General features: G+C 36.1%; 1 protein-coding gene across 1 annotated transcript; it reads right to left on the bottom strand.

The window, feature by feature from the left end:
• Positions 1-1,111: 1,111 nt before the first annotated feature.
• pah (phenylalanine hydroxylase) lies at positions 1,112-17,363 on the bottom strand. Its single transcript, XM_005799957.3, has 13 exons — positions 17,233-17,363; positions 16,497-16,613; positions 12,717-12,900; positions 9,104-9,192; positions 8,596-8,663; positions 7,443-7,639; positions 6,017-6,152; positions 5,867-5,936; positions 5,694-5,750; positions 4,674-4,769; positions 3,984-4,117; positions 2,853-2,968; positions 1,112-1,532 (listed from the first exon to the last, which is right to left on the bottom strand). Exons 1-13 carry the CDS (start codon positions 17,302-17,304, stop codon positions 1,489-1,491), a joined length of 1,380 nt encoding a protein of 459 aa, XP_005800014.1. The 5' UTR covers positions 17,305-17,363; the 3' UTR covers positions 1,112-1,488.
• Positions 17,364-18,149: the final 786 nt, after the last annotated feature.

Genomic DNA, 18,149 nt, shown 5'->3' on the forward strand with positions numbered 1-18,149 from the left:
GATCTTTAATGTATTGTGGTGCTAAGCCGTTCAGTGATTTGTAAACTAACAAGAGTATTTTAAAGTTTATTCTTTGAGCTACAGGGAGCCAGTGGAGGGACTTTAAAACTGGTGTTATGTGCTCTATCTTCCTGGTTTTAGTGAGAACGCGAGCAGCAGCATTCTGGATCAGCTGCAGCTGTTTGATTGATTTGTTGGACAGACCTGTGAAGACGCTGTTGCAATAATCAATACGACTGAAGATGAACGCATGGATGAGTTTCTCTAGATCTGGCTGAGACATTAGTCCTTTAATCCTGGAAATGTTCTTCAGGTGATAGAAGGCCGACTTTGTGACTGTCTTTATGTGGCTCTGGAGGTTCAGGTCAGAGTCCATCACTACTTTCGGGCCTGATCGCTGGTTTTCAGTTGTAATTTTTTATCCATCCATCCATCTGTTTATCCATCCATCTGTTTATCCATCCATCCATCCATCTGTTTATCCATCCATCCATCCATCTGTTTATCATCCATCCATCCATCCATCCATCCATCCATCCATCCATCCATGTGTTTATTCATCCATCTGTTTATCATCCATCCATCCATCCATCCATCCATCCATCCATCCATCCATCCATTTATCCATCTATCCATCCATCCATCCATCCATCCATCCACCCATCTGTTTATCCATCTAACCATCTGTTTATCCATCTAACCATCCATCTGTCATTTAACCATCCATCCGTTCATCCATCCATCCATCCATCCATCTGTTTATCCATCCATCCATCTGTTTATCCATCCATCCATCTAACCATCCATCTGTCATTTAACCATCCATCCGTTTATCCATCCAACCAACCATCAATTCATTTAACCATCCAACCAACCAGTGATTGGATGGGTGGTTGGTCATCCATCCATCCATCCATCCATCTATCCATCCATCCATCCATCCATCCATCCATCCATCCATCCATCCATCCATCCATCCATCCATCCATCCATCCATCCAGTATTTTTCAGTATAACAGGTTTAGACCTGAACACCAGTTATGAATCCATTAAAGACACATTTCTGGCCATAATTCTGGAGTTTGTTGAGGAATGTAATGAAAATGAAACATTTATTTCTATTACTTTTTAATGCATAAAAATCATTTGTCAGACAGACGTAAAACGTGGAAAGAGGAAAAATCTTCTCTACAAAATGCGTAGAAACAAATCAGAGAAAGTAAAAGTGCTACAAGTGAAGTTTATATTCAACAAAAGTTAACTATAAGATGTTGACTACCAAATACGTCTATTGTGAAAAATAACTTCAGTAACATTCATGCAGCTATAATACTGACCGAAACACACAACTTCCTGTTTACGTTTCATGCTACAGTTTATTTTATACATTTTCTACCCTAATATTCAGAATGCTATATTTGTTGTTAAGCTAAACTAAGAAGAAACAAGAGAAACTGAACAATCGTTTTATATGAACTGGATCAGCAGCTACTCCAGTTTCTTCAGGGCTTCGCACAACTTCCCCAGCTCACCTGAAGAAAATCAAAAACCAAACCAGAAAGTTAAATTAGTAAAAATATTAACAAAAGTGTTGGTAATATTTTATTTGAAGGAGCCTTATGTTGAATGGTAAATAACGACACTTTTACTGGACTTTTAATGCAAGTTTGCTTTAAAAGTGTTGATATTTGCCAAATGACCACACAAACATTCATGTTTATGACAGTATCTTGTCAAATAAAGTTTTACCAAAGTGTTTTTGTTGTTTTTTAAAAGATTTTATAAGCAGTGAGATAAAAATAAACCCCGTCAGTCGCCTCATTTATATGCGTCTGACGCAGCCTATCAAAGCTAAATTTAGGTTTCAATTAAGGAGCGGCTGTTATGTTAATAATGTTTATTTATTTTCAATCTTTTGAAAAAGGCTGGAAGCAAATCTAAAATACAGAATAATAATGAGATGATAATAATAATGTTTTATTTGTACCTTTTCTTTATCTTCAGTGTTAAGAACATGAAGTTAGGAGAAAATATTTAAATAAATTTGGTCAACTAAACAAAACTGAACACATTTCTGTTCAGATTTTATTCTTTATCCTGTATGAAACTGTTCTGCCTTCCTTCCTCTCATCCCTCGTTTCTTCATTCATTCCATCCTTTCTGTCATTCCTTTTTCCTTCCTTCCTTTCTGTTTTGTTGCCTCCATCTCATTGCTTGTCTTCTGTTTTTTCTTTCTTCCTTCCTTCCTTTTTCTCCCATCCTTTTTTCCTTCCGTCCTTCTTTCCTTTTTCTCCTTCCTTCATTCTGTCCTTCCTTCCTTCATACTTTGTTCCCTTCATCTCATCCCTTGTCATCCTCCTTTCTATGTTTCTTCCTTCCATCCTTTTTCCTTTCTCCTTCTATCCTTCTTTCCTTCCTTCCTTCATACCTTGTTCCCTCCATCTCATCCTCCTTTCTGTTTCTCCCTTCCTTCCATCTTTTCTTCCTCAAGTTCCTTCCCTCTCATCCATTGTGTTCTTTCCTTCATTCTTTCCATCCTTCCATCCTTCCTTTCTCCTTCCTTCCTTCCTTCCTTCCTTCCTTCCTTCCTTCCTTCCTTCCTTCCTTCCATGTGGTCTATTATATATATTTTGTATTCTTAGTTGTGGTTGAACTCAGGAAAGTTGAGGCTAATAAAATCTGGATTTTTAAAAAAATAAAAATGCGTTTAAACGTTATTCCCCAAAGTCATCCAGTCTCAGAAATCCCCACCGGTTGTTTGTTCAGGCAATTGATTATGGATGCCGTCTATTGATTCCTGATTAAAACCGAGGCTGTTAAAGTAGTGAGTGCTAAACGAAGCGGCGTCTTACTGTGGACGCAGTCTGCCAGGTTGGTGAGCTGCTGCGTGTTGTTGAGGACCTCGATGCTTTGGGTGTAGGGGTTGTAGCGCACCGAGAACGGCCTGGGGATGGTGGTGGCGAACTTCCTGTTTCACAAACGGCTCAAACTGAATATCCAAACCTCACATCGTCACGTCAAACTTTAACATGTTTCACTGGATTTGATGCAAATCACCAACATGGAGTAGGTTATTATAGTGTATAGGAGAAAAGCCACTCTGGGGATGATGTGTTCAAATGCAGCGTTTTATTTTTATAAAAATGCGTTATCTTTTAATTCACCAGTTCGAACTGGTTCGTATTGGACTTTCCCATCAACAACGTGAAATATCTAATATTAAAAATCTTACCAAGTCTTTTTCGTTATGTTTCTTGTGCAAATATCAAAACTAGCTTATAGTTCAGGGTGTCCAAACTTTTAGCAACTGTGAAGTTAAAAATAAAAATTAGATTTTTTTTTTAGAAAAACTGCAAAACTGATTGTATTGTAAAAACAAACTAAACACACAATATTTAGATTTTTATACAGAAATAAATTATAAATCATTTTATTTGTATTCTAGGCTGCTCTTTTTCTATATTTTAATTATAGTTTAATAAATTGATTTGCTCCAATTTTGTAAAAATGTTGTACTCAAATTGAAATACAATTTTTAGTTATTATAATTTGAATATTTTGTGTTGCTCAGGTTTTCCATTTTAGAACTATTTTAATTTGTCTACATTGTTTTATTTTATTCATTTTCAGCATTTCACCGTCAACAGTCTGGTGAAATAAAGCTGGGGTATTCATAAATTATAGACAAGGACCGCAAATAATTATTGCGAGGCCCGCAAATGGCCCCCGAGCCTCTGATTTAGAATCTTGTTTTAAATAAATAACTTTTAAATATTAATAAGAGGTACAAGTTCCAGTGGCATATATAGAAAAATGTCGCCCAGTTGAGTAATGTTTTTAATTAATGCTAAATAATTATTTTCTTAAAATAAGCAATTTCTTGCTTGTTGGTTAGTTTTGTTTTGTTTCGAGTGTTCTGTGATATTTGCACTAGAACGTAGATAAATGCCTGCTAACATTTTGTTTTTACAGTGAGCGCATACCTCACTTTCTCCTTGGCATCCTCGAAGCTCTCAGCAATGAAGTAAACGGGCTGGTACTCGGTAATCGGGTATTTCTGCTGGCTGGTCTTCTCCAGGTCGAAAGGTTTCAGCTGGGGCTTATCTGTGAGGCAGTACTGGAAACAATAAAAAACAAAAACAGCAGAATGGCTTCAGATTCCTCAATGGTTTCCATAGCAACAATAAGCAGGAAGTGCAGCATGATTTGACAGAGTGCACTTCCTCCTGACGGATGATGATGTAAGAAGCTGACCTGGATTTTCTCCTTCGCTCACCCAGTGAACTGAATCGCAGCCGCCCAGCAGGAGGGCTCCCCCACTGACACATTAAACTGAACCTGAGTGGGCCACTAACCCACTCTGAGGAACAAAATGCTTTATAACAAACCTTCCCATTCTAAAGCCTCCAAATAAGCATTAGCCCCTTTGCTAACCCACAGACAACGCTATAGGAAATATCCGTTTAGCATGAATGCTAACCGCATACCTTTGATTTTAGTTTGATTTTAGTTTTTGCACCAATGTTTGGCCTCCATTTAGCATTTGCAATGTTAGCTTGGTAAGTTTGACTGGCAGCCAATCAAAAGATAAGTATGACAAATAATGTTTCAGTTATTAGTTATTTTAATGTATCTTTCATAGCAACACATCATGTTTGAATTCTTCCTGTTACCTTCAGCTCTCCAAACGACGACAGCAGACCGGCTCCGTACACCTTGATGTCGGAGCCTTGCTTGCAGAGGCCATACTCGATGGTAAACCAGTAAACCTGAAAACACAAAATATATCAAATCTGATCTCTACGCTTGTTTTTAAATCTTACTTCCTCTAAAACCTTCAGTGACCAAACATTCTTGTGGGCCGAGAAAATACAAGTAAAAACTAAAATCATGTAAATATTTGTAGGAAAGGAATGTTATTTATCGTAGATCCAACTAGTTTTCAAATTCTTTTGAGCTCAATTGAACAAATTTATTCTCGGTTAAAAGAAAAGAACTTTTGTCATGTCTTTTGAAACTCTTGTTATATTTAACAAAGTTTAATTGATTGCATAAAAGCTGATTTGGGTGCAGCAACGTGGTTCTACTTATTATAAACGTTTGGTTACAAACAGGTGAATTCTTTATGTTAAACATATGGATGGATGGGATTTATTTGCATCATTCTTGATTTGCAGTTGGTGGCCTCACAAAATCAGTCCAAGGGATACAAATGGCCCATGAGCCACACTTTGGGCACCCCTACTTTAGAATCATTTATTAACTCGATTAGAGCCACAAATATTACATAAAAATTTGGACAAAATATATGTACATCTATTAGGAATTGTGTTGACTTTTGTTTTTAAAAAAACATTGTTTTATTTCTATTTTTTGGTTTTAAAACAAAAAAAGAGAAAAACGTAAAACTTTGCTGTTTTTTTTTTTAGCTGTTGCTAATTACTAGGCTGTAAATTTATATTTGGTGATTCATTCCCTTATATAATTAAGTTAGTGAAGTGATTCACAATGTGTAAAATGTGTAAAATTAAATAAATTAGTTGGTTCTATTTAATTTTTTAGGTAAAAGTATTGGGAGCCATTTCCAGTGGGATGTTTTTAGTTTTATAGAAGCTATTTGCTTTTAACAATTACACTCTTTCTCGAAGAGTATTATTATTGTATAGTTATTTTTTTCTAAATAATATACTTACAGTAGCGAGTTTCTCAATGTACTCATCAGGGGCACCAAGAGAAGCAAGACCAATTTCCTGTAAAACATAAATAAGACAATGTAACCTTAGCTTAACTTTCCCACAGAAAAACTTATTTAAAACATTAATTTGTTGCAGATTATGTAAGACTTTTGCTTTAGGAGGATGAAAACCTGAGAAAACTGGGCAAAACGAGGGTCAGCAAACAGAGGAACGTGTCCCAGGAGTTCATGGCAAACATCCCTGTTAAAAAAAATTACGTTATCATACATGTAAAATGTAAAATTCATATTTAATTTAGTGACAAACGTTTAAACGCGTACGGCTCGGGTGTGTATGTGGGCTCGGAGCCATGACGGATGTACTGCGTGGAATGGAAAACTCGGAAGGCAAGTCCAGCCAGGAAGTCCCGGGATGAGAGCAGACCGGCTACTGGGCGGAGCCGAAAACCAGTACAGGCTGTGGGAGGGCAGCAGACATGAAACACAACATGACGCGTTTTCCACAGGCAAACACAGGAAGTGGGGCATTTCATTAGGTCAAGCCATCTCCAAAATAAGGCGCTTCATGTTGTGTGTTATGTGAGAAATTCATGACTCAGTGGGTCATAAAGAGACATTTTATTCATTTTGTTTCTAAAAACAATAATTTATTTTATAAATTCCTTATTATTGCTAGAATAATAAAAAATGAACAAGAAATCAAACACCTGATCCAATTTATAGAAGGTTAAATAATTATTTTTAGAACGTTGATGACATTTTAAAAGACAAAATTGCTTTTAAATTTACCCAGATTCAGACCTGGTGCTAATCTGTTAAGCTAGTGGTTATTAGCCAAGATTCTTGATAGGTTTTATAAAATTGTAAATAGAAGAAAAAAACAGACTTAGCCCTCATGGAAACAATTCTAGTTAATGCTTGTGCTTATCCAATAAATTATCCACCGTTAATCAAAGATTACCCGACATTTTTCATTTTATTAACTTAGAAATTTACTTTTGTTTTGTAAAGTATTGTTATGAATTATCACAAAATAAATAGCAGTTCTAGACAATGGCAACAACAAATCTGATAAGGATTTTTATAACTTAATGCTTTTTTTTACATTGGCCATTGCATTAAGTAATTGATTACAAAGTTTTAATATCTGAAATCTTGCCAAGCTGGGGCCATAACTTTTAACCAGCCAGTTTTCACTCAATGCAACGGGCTGTTGCTAGGTAACAAAATAAGAGTGAGTTGCTAGGTAACCATAGAGTGAGTGAGTAAAGTTGAGGCAGCTGTGAGAGGTTGAGGCGCTAAATCTTTTCTCTGCCTACATCTCCCAGAATGCCGTGTGGTTCTGGACCGGAGTCCAGTGGATATTCTATCAGATTATCTATTGATATTGATATTGTCTATTGTGATTATTACCCGGCCCTAATCTGAATTTATTAGTCATCAACTATAAAAATAGCTAAAATCAAACTATATTTGTAATCAAATATCTGATTCATCGTATTGTACGTCTGGGAGCAATTAAAGCTAAAATAATACTAATAACTTAAAACTGAATGATTCCCTTTAAGACAAAACTTTAAAGAAAATGTCTAATGGTACTTGATATTATGTTGACACCTTGCCCATATCTCATTGTGTCATTAGTAATATTTGTAATGTTGAACCAGGTGAAGTTAATCTAAATTCTGTTGTTTTTTAGGCCAAAAGTTGTAAATGTCGAGTCTGGCTCCGTCAAGATGAAACTCACACTGCAGGAAGCGGGAGACGTCCTCCAGCTGCGGGATGTTGTCCGGCTTGTAGCCGCAGTATTCCTCCAGCAGAGGGAAAACGCGGTTGTGTTCGCGGCAGGCGTGAGTCGGGTAGAGAGCCTTGAGCTCCCTGAACACAACTCGCCATGTGGCCTTCTCCTCCTCTGTGTACTCCACCCTGGGGATGGCCTGGCCACTGGGACACAGACCCAGGTAAACATATCAGACACATAAAAGGATAGCAGTTTGTTTAACAGATTAATTAATAAAATGAGACCTGAGATATTTACTGAATACTTGGCAAAGTAACCTGACTTAGTCTCTTGAAAAACCCACCAAACCCATACAGTAATGTATTTTATTGCAATTTTATGTTGTAGACCAACGAAAACCAGGAATAATGGTGAAGTGGAACAAAAATAATACATAAATTTCATTTTTAATCAGCTGCAGTATGTAACTTTTATTTTAAAAAATGTATTTCACATAGTTAATAGCTAAGGTATGGTAAATGTATTTATATAGTGCAATTTCAGCAAAAAGGCATTTCAGAGTGCTTTACATAAATTTGAAGGAAATACAAACAAAACAACAAAACCAAAAGAAAGAGAACAAGCAAAGCAAAATAAAAACTACACTTTAAAATGTTAAAGTTGATCTGGGTTGCTAAGTAGCTAAATGTTGGTCCTCCATGTTTTATTCTTGTTCTGGGTTGCTAAATAATCCACAATTTATAAACTAGCAGGAGTTTCTCTAAGTCTTGCTCCAATATTATAAGTATAAAGCCAAATATTGGTCTAAAGTAATAAAAACAACACTTTAAGATGTTCCAGTTGATCTGGGTTGCTAAGTAGCCAGTATAAAGCTAAATGTTGGTCTAAAGTAATCAGTACTTAATACTGTCACCATGTACTGACGGTGTAATATGAGATAGATAATCTGTTAGTGGAACTAGCTAGGTTTGATCAATTTTAAGGAATTGAGTTAAAAAAAGCTCTTATATCTTGCTGAAAAGTTACTTGTGAATTACCTTTAAGACATTTGCACTTGAAACTAGTCCAAAATTACTTGATAAAATTGTGTTTTTGCAGCATACGCCAACATTTCACACTCTGACAACCGAAAAATCTACTTTTTAAAGAGAGTAGTTACTGTCTGTAGTTGTAGGCGATGTCAGCGAACTCCTTCCTGCGGGCTCTGTACACCGGATCTTTGAAGCCCTGAACGCATAAAGGGAAATCCATGTTGGAACTGATAAATCAAAGAGTGTAAATCCTCCGCTAAGCCCTCTGAGGCCTTTGACAGCATTATGCACACCGTCTCCAACAAGAGCCTCCATCTACATATTCAAATGAAACCTTTGAGGAGTGTCTTTCAGTTCAGAGCAAATCCATTTTGCTTTAATGACACTAGCAAAAGGGAGCAATTATATATAATTACAGGGGCTCAATTAAAGCAATGACATCAATTTGTGAGTCTGTGTACTTTCCATTACAATGGACGCTGGAGTGTGCCCTGTCATCTTCGCAGCCCGGCTTTTTATGAGCCGCGTGGCCATGGACGTACCTTGCGTCCATGCATCTTCCCTGCATGTTTATGAAAACATGCAGGGAAGATGCAGGATGTGGAGAAACAAGATGATGGATGAGTCAGAACTCACCGGGTGATCAGCATCCAGCTCAGAACCGTAGCTGAGGATCTGGTTGGCAAAGCGGTCCAAGTCCTGGATGTCCTTCGGGAACCATGGCACTGAAGGATAAAGACATTTATTACATATTTTTATTGACATTTTATGGGGTTTGATCACTTTATTTTGCATCAGATATTTACTCTTGGGTTGATCTTCATTGGACAAGAGCAGTAACCAATTATTATTTCAGTAATTGATTATTTCAATGATTAATTTGATAAAAAATGGGCACATTTACAGATTTTCCATTTAGCTACTTACATTTTTTTACATACAATATTACACTATAAATAAAATAATTTCATCCCTTTTTAAATGTAGTAACAAACACTCCTTTAGTGAATTCAATTGGGTGAAGCTAAAACTAAACCGCTTGAGAATTTTGGCAAAAAACTATTTACAGACAATCATGTTTTTATCTTCAATGCAAAATGTATTCATATTTTGTACAGTTCAAATTACAGCTCTGAATAATGACTTTTTTCTACGTTTGTATACACCAGTTAATGATTAATCAATTACTAAATTAGTTGACGACTATTCCAGTAATTGATTAATCACAGTTTATCCCATTAATTGTTCCAATCCTACTCTAGGCAGCCAGTGAATGTGGAGTTTTCCTAATTCATCACGTACCAAATTTTTGTTTTAAAACATTTCTCTTCAGTTTTAATGTTGTTGTTTTTTTTTATTATTTGACATTTTTAGCATTGTTAGAGTTATTAAACGACTAAAAATTTCATATAGTGTCCTATGTTTTCACAGAAAAGGAATATATAGCTACGGTACTTGGACTAAATATTCTATATATAAATAAATAATTCTATATTATTTTTTTAATTCTTTAAATTAATAAAATATGTAAAGTTATCTGTGAAAAGCTCCTATTTTCTACCTCTTCAGTGGTATAAATTGATTATTATTTCTTGTGCTTGGTCTTTAATACAGTATTTAAGTACATGATGTTGCTCATTCATTCAGATTTACGGCGCACAGAAAACACAATGGTCCAGTGATCAATCTACATTTAAGCAGTGTGTTCCAGCCTCGGGCTTCATAAGGACAGCAGACCCCAGATCAGGCTCGCCTATAAACAGCCTGTCTCCAAAACAGGCTGTAAGTTCCCTGCGTCCAACTTGACCCTGACCAGTTGACCTTGGTGTCTACATGGATCCTTGGTGGCCTTGTCTGTCTCAGTCTGCCATGACCCTGGCATGTTCTGTCTCCCTGTGAGAAACATAGAGGTCCTCTGTCTGCGCCAGGCCTGTTGGTCCTCAGTAGCTAAACTAATGTGTTTCTGGAAACAACTAATAAAGAGGTCTGGATGGAGGAGAGGAGACATGAGTCTTACTGGCGACGCTCACTGTCTACTACCATGTCTGTCTTTGGTTATAAATGAGACACTTCAGTGGTAATAATGGCAGCTTCATAAAATTTATTTCAACCATGGGTCTGAAGATGTCAGTATTTAAATTTCACCCAAACATTCATGGTCAGGATAAGATTAAACTTTTTTGTCATTATCTAGACCAGGGGTATCATATTCATTTTCTTTTTGAGCCTGAATATATTGATAAAACCTGTTCACAAACTGTTATATCAGTCAATTCTTAAAATTAAATAATATTACTGAACATCTTTTCAGTGCCTCCACGATTTTGTGTTTCTAGTATTAATTTGGAAATATTTGCAATATTTGTGCTTATTTATGACAGTAAATGCAACTATTTATTACTCGCTGTATAGATCATGGACTGACATCAACTAAGGCCGAGGCAGTTGCTAGTACAAGTAAAAACATTTTTCATAATTTTTGAGGAAAATCTGCAATAAACTCCCAATTATGTATTAGCGCAAAAAAGTGCAGGGATTTGTTGATTTTGTGTGAATTTCCATGGTAATTCTGAAGAAACTGGAGGGACTGATTGATCAAATTTGGCAAGATAAAAACTGCATTAATTTGATTGATAGCATATTTAGGCTCACTTAGTGTTTAGTCTAGAATCTAAAGGGCCACATAAAAAGCTATGGTGGGCTGGATTTGGCCCACGGGCCTTGAGTTTGACACATGTGATTTAGACCAAAAGAAATGTAGTTTACTTTCTTTAAAAAAAAAAAAAATAATAATAATATAAAACAAAAGAGTAGCCGCAAAGGGTTTTCTGGATTCCTAAGAATAAGTAAAAAAACACCTGGCCAAAATATGCTTCATAACTTTAACTAAATGTATTTTAAAGCTTTGCTTTGAGAAAGTGGTTTGAATGCGTAGCAAAGCAGCAACATTCGCATAATTCTTCACTGCTTCCTTATCGTGTTCTAACGGCTGGCTAACTGTTAGCTGTTAGCATGCGTAACGTCTTTAAATATGTTGATTTAATTTCAGTGTCGTTTTAGCTGCTTTTGAGCTAAATTAAAGTCAATAACGTAATTTAGTTAATTAAAGAAATCGTGTTAAGTAGAATACTGTTCCGGAATCTGTTTTTATTTAGTAGAAGCTTTCTGTTGCTAAGCTAAGTTAGCTGCCCCACTAGCATGCAGTGAAGCCGCGTTACAGAGCTGCGTTAATTAGCTAATATTGGAGCTAGGTGTGCTGTAGTAGAGACAACTAAATGTTTCACGGCGCCGTGTTCACCTGGCCCTGGAGGACTACAGTTTAGGGTGAGAGCGCTACGCTTCTTGCATATTAGGGGTGGAAAAATATTGCCTTGTTTCTCTGGTTTTCTTGTGTATTTATTTTTCATATGAAATTATTTACAAATTGCCGAACATGTTCAGCAAAATGTCACATCTTAACGTCAATTAACATCTTTCTCCCCCAAAGGTCTAATACTTTTTTGTTAAATATATTCATTGTTGCAAAGCAAATCGAGTCTTTATTCTCAGGCTTCATAAAGTCATTATTAACAAGGTAAACACATTTTAAGTAAGTTTTCTTTTTAACTTTTCACCAAAAGCTGCAAGTTTGATTTTCTCAGTCCTACTACTGCATTGGCCTTGCATTTGTTTAACTGGTAAACACTTTATGATTATTTAAACACTAGAGGTTACGGTTGAATAATTGCATAATTAAAATGAAAAGGTTTCTCAAATTGATGAGTAATGACATTGTTTAGGACAAATTTGTAATGTAATGAATCAATAAATTCAGTTAAATAAAGTCAGAAAAAATAATAAAATAGTATTTCACCTGTAGGTTTTGTAGATGTTGAGTAAATAGTTTCAAATAAATCTTTATTTAAACTTTTCAGGATATGATTTTGGATCCATTTATCTACAGCAATAGCTACCTTGTTTTAGCAACAGATGAAAACTGTCATCCTTTGGACAAATTTTCAAAATGTAATCATTGAAGTAATTAACTGGTCATCTTTAGTCTTACTTTATTGGGAATAAGGATGTTATCCATTTAGAATTAAATATGTTTGATTTTTAGTTTTGCAGGTATTTAACTTCCTATTTTTTCTGAGAAATTGAGCATCATTTCTTAGTCTCTGAGCTATTGACCCATTTATACATTTCTAACTCGCCACACAAGCACTTAGTCCTCAGTTAGTTAATTGTCATGTTGTGTTTTCATTCTAACCTGTGTCCTTTTCCTTGTTGCGTGACAGCTCGTGCACATGGCCGCTGATCTGCGTGCGTAGGCTGTCGATAACCTCATCCAGGGCCTGAGAGCAGCTGGGTTCCACACTGATGAAGAACTCGTACTCTTCTTTGTTCATCCGTGAAGGACGGGACTCGATGTGTGTCAGATTGATGCCATTATCCTACTCAAATGAAAAGGTAAGTAAGCCTTTATCTGTTTAAGAACACTTCCTTTCACCACTAGAGGGTGATGTGTGATAACTAAAGTTGTGGGTTTATCAGCACACATGGAGTCCACCATGACCTGCTGTCACCAGCCTTGAACTCTGTCTGCAAACTAACTCAGCCAAACTAGACTTGCATAAAGAGTGCATTCACAAACCCACTTCATGAAGGAATTTCTGCTTTCTTCAGCAAAACTCCAAAACCACAAGTTTTCCAGACGCTTCTTGTTGGTATTCCTAATTGTTTTCTCCAACGGCCAACATGGAAGACACCTAGCACATGTGCTAAGTCTTTGTTTGTGTGTGTTTTCTTGTTTATGCAACATTTGGGGGGAGGAAGAGGGCGTATGTTGTTCTCTTTCTACTATAGGCTTAAAAGAAGAGGCGTGAGTGAGAGGGGCTCTAATTTACCCCCATCTGGTTCCTATTCCACTTTTAAGTGTGGGGCCATGCATTTCTGTTTCTCTAGCATTCTTAAAAAATAGGTCAAAGTTGATATGATTATTATTTTTTACTTTGCAAAAAAGAGCAGTTAGAATTATCTAACAAGTCAGTTGTGCTTCAGCTTAAATTTAATAAAATTTGAAGATTTAATTATATTTACATTTACAAAAATTATTTATTAAAAGAGAGAGCATTCATAATTTGAGATGAGACTTTTTCAAAAACCCCAAGTTAGGACTTTAACAGAAACAAGAGAGAAGAGATCAATTTCTACTTTATAAAACAATAAAATATAATATTCAGTCCAGGTATATTGATGTATATTGATTCAGTGGAGTGCTGTATCATTACAAAGTGTGTGTGTGTGTGTATATATATAAAATATATAATTTTTATTATATATTTCAATATATAAAGTATATTGAAATATATATTTCATTTTCATTTATTTCATTTCCCGTAAGCATAAATAAAGTATTTTTGAATTTGAATCGAATTTGAATATATTTTTCATTTGTTGTTATTTTTTATATATACACATTGCCTGTTTTGTGTTTAAGATGTATTTGTACATCTTAGTTGCTTAAATTTCATTTATTTCTTTTTTTCAAGGAAAGCTCCTTGGAAAGTATTATCTTATTTTTGAGTGCTTCTTACAAAACAGGAAAAATATAAGTCAAAATTAATTTTTGGGAGAAGAGGTAGACTATACAAGAAAACGACTAATTTTTATTCAAGACTTGTGTTTATGTCAACATGTGAAATGTTCACTTTAATCTGTAAATTAATTAAATTAAAAATAAAATCTCATCTTATCCCACTTCATTCTGTTTGAATATCCCGCTGTGCGTTCTTACCTTTTCTATCTTTATATAAAAACTAAAAACCGAGCTGCATCTGATATTTTTGAGTGAAAAATAGAGTGTTAAATCATCAGGATGCGGCTGTCACTTTTTCTGATTTCTCTTTACAAACCGTCGCTCCTTCATGAATCTTGCTGACAACAACAATAATGTTTCATCAGCCTGAAAGGTTCAAGGTCAACCTCTGGCATGACTCGGCTTCACAAGTGAACCACGCAGTCAAGTGACTTGAGTTCCTGGCAGATTAACAGTCAGGAATTTGTAATTTTTCAGGTTTTGAATGAAGATAAGACACATGAAACATGTTTCCTCTTCAAGCTGTCTTCATTGGAGTGTTGGCGTTAACGTTGTAGTGAAATCAGTTCGAATCGGTTCTGTCTTCACGGTTTGTGGAGGGGGTGGAACAGGGGGAGGATCAGCATAGCAGCAGCTCATAGGTTCACCAAAAGCTTTGCAGCTGCTTGTTGACGGCAACATTTTGGCTTTTCTGCCAATCATTGTTTACTCAGGCAGTCATACTGTCACGTACTCAATAATAAATCAATCGTTTTCACTGCAAATATTTAGCTTATCCCAGAATATATTGTTATAAAAACATCTCTAGAAAGAAAACACGGTGGAAAGAAAAACAAGTCAGTTGATTAATTACAGTAACCAGGAGATTAATCTGTAACTTGTTGCATCCTGTGAGGTTAAGCTAACAATTATTGTTTAAAATGATTAAATATCTCTCATCTAGAAGAAGAAAACCAGACTTTAATCTCAGAATTTTGACTCTAAATAATACAAAAAACTTTACATTTCTTGGATCAAAAGTCAAAATTGAGAAAAAATAAAGGTTTTCTTTCAGTGGCCCTAATCCTCTTCGGTTCTAGCAACTATCTAAAGCACTCCACACCACACTAATGCAAGGATGCATTACTTTAATCTCTAGAGTTGCGCAGCAGCAAATGAGAATGGTAGCTTATGGCAAGCCCAGTGCTGGTATTACTGCACTTCTATGGCAAGGAATTTGTGTATCTATTCCAAATCCTTAATATTATTGCTGTCTTTGCAAACTTGTTACTAGCCTGTCAGAAATGCTTTTCAATGCTTGAGAAGAGTTAAATGAACATTCACATACTTGTGGATAATTATTTGAACAGATTCTTCTCAAATTGGGAAATTTGCCTCCATTTAATTTAACCAAAATGTTTTGAGTCAACTTATAAGATGCTAGCAAAGTAATGACATAAAATTGTTTAAATAAATACTTTAACATTTGGTTGAATGTCATCAAGCATCATGCTTTGGAACAGTTTTGCACTGGTTGTCAGCCATATTTATTCTAGATAAATGCTTACAATATGTTGTTGTGGTTTTGAAAATATACTAAACACATTTGAATTAAACTGTAGCAGTTTATTATTTAAAGCCAAGATGGAACTGTAGAGTATGGTGATGGCAGCTTCATGCTGGGGGACTGGTTCATATTTGTTTTTCAGTTTTACAACAAATTAACGACTAGATATTTAAAACTTGAGTTCAATGAAATCTGATCGCAGCTGTAAAGTTTGAAAGTGTAATTTAAGCAGAAGAAGGTTTCATGACAGAATTGCATTGTGGGAAATGTAGGCTTATTGTTTTAACATTTGAACTGCTCTTAGACTTTGTTTAAAAGTCTAAGAGCAGTTAAATTAGAAAGGAAACGCTTGTTTTCTAACTCACGGACAGTTTGTGTTAGAAAATCACATATGTTTTAGATTATTTTAACTCCTAAAGTTTCCGGCTGAACACCAGAGACAGGGGAACATTTCCTGCCACGTCCGCTTTAATAAAATAGAGATAACCTGCAGGCGAAACGTCAGCGGATCAAAGAGCTTCTTGCTGTTGACACACGACTCATATCCAAACAAAATCAAACTGGGTCTTTAAATTTCTTCAAATTTGATACAAAAACAACAAAAAATACTTTAACTATGTATATTTTTATCCAAACTGTTCTAAAATAAAAAAAAAAACTTTCTAAATTTAAGTTTTAGATGCTGAAATGCCTTTTCTACACACGTGTGTTTTGTTTCATGTTAATCTGTAACTTAACAAAGCTATGTTGCATCATCAAGGTTGCAATCACGGTGGTGTTCAAAAATATTTTGCTCCCTGGAGCAGAAAGTAAATTTTTGACCTACCCCTTTAAACAAATAAAACAACATTTCATGTACTCTGAGTCAGATAAACATTGGGATAGATATGAAGTTCATTTTTTACCTCAAAGAGCCGCAGGGCCTTGGCCAGAGCTCCAACCTCCTCCTTCAGGGAAAAGATGCAGGTGATCACCTCCGCCTTCCTGCTGGTGTCTTCCTCCAGATACGAGTTTCTTCTTTTCTGGAAAAAATAATCAAATATTCATATTTACTGGAACTCATAGCTCAATTTCTGTTTTTTTCTGCTGACGGATCGAGCGTGAGATCTCATTCTGAGCCTTGACATTCAGGAGACAACCCTGAAGCAGACTTTGCACCCTTTGACCTCTGGAGTCTTAACCCAAGCATTCCTGTGCTTCCATGACCAAATGTACCCAACTGGTCCCGGGAAATGCACAAAACCTTTCCTTCTGTAGAGCAGAACTGAGAAAAATCAGGAATTTTTTTGGCATTTTTAAAAGCTGAAAATTGCAGATAATTGCCGAAGCAGCTATTGCAATTTGAATTGAAAATTTGCCAAAAAGTTGCATTTTTATAGAGCAAAATTTCAGCTGCTGAAAGTTCCTGACAGTGGATCTGTGCATGAGAGAGGGCTTTGTTTGTTTTTCACTCACATCAGCTGTTTTACTTTCTATTCACGGCACATAAAGGCAGAACCAGCTGTTGTTTTTTGCTCACCAGAATTTTCCATTAAGGAGCAAAATTTGGCTGTAAAATCCTTTAAAAATGAAACCAACATGTATGAAATAGGTGGATTATTTTGTTTAGAGTAAGAGAAAAGTGATATTTTATATTTTTACCCCTGTGCCCGGCTCTCCTGTCTCTTCCTCCGGGCTGTAGTCTCCGTTCACTCTCTTGTAAGCGGCGTCCATCGTCTCTGCAGGTTATGATGATCTGATGCTGGTTTCTCCGTCTCTGAGCCTCTCCTGTGTGTCGGGTTTTAACTTTACGTGGGCCACGTGACGCCACACCCCCTGTGTGTGTGTGTGTGTGTGTGTGTGTGTGTGTGTGCGTGTGTGTGTGTGTGTGTGTGTGTGTGTGTGTGCGTGCGTGTATCGGTATGTCACAGGACGGTTATGAAACAGAACTGTTGTGATCACATCTGGATCCTATTGTCCGCCACTGGCCCCCGAGGCGACGCTCATGAAAGCCTGCTTGCAGAAACAAATTGGTCTCCTGCAGCCTGGCTGACCTGGAAACAGGTGGAAATATCTGCAGCTGATACGGTCCAACACATGGTGTGTAAATTCAGTATTTACACATAGATTTACACCGATTTATCAGCGCAGAATTCCTTAATTTTGGGAGATTGGTGATCGTCTGAAGCCGAATCGTATCTACCTCAACAAAGGTCTAAAAACCAACCAGTGTCCTCCTCTGCTCTGCACTAGAGATGCACCGATCCGATATCTATATCTGTATCGGTCCCAATATTGAAGAAAAATTCTACGTCGGTGACAATGTGCTCGATCCATAAGGGGATATCTGTTTAGCCTAATTTGTGCTTTGTGCTCTGAGCAACGTTATTGTTTATGTATTTTACTTTATATTTTGAATTTCTAGGTACGCCTTCTGAACCGGTTTGTTCCAGTTCCAGTTTATTTTAAGGTTCACATTTTATGACCTTAAAATGAAAGCAAAAGAACAAAAATGTCTTGGTTAATAAAAGAAAAACTATTGTTTTGCACCTAGAATTTTCAATTTAAGATATAAAATT

Source organism: Xiphophorus maculatus, chromosome 17, assembly GCF_002775205.1.
Source record: "Xiphophorus maculatus strain JP 163 A chromosome 17, X_maculatus-5.0-male, whole genome shotgun sequence".
Classification (NCBI taxonomy): Eukaryota; Metazoa; Chordata; class Actinopteri; order Cyprinodontiformes; family Poeciliidae; genus Xiphophorus; species Xiphophorus maculatus.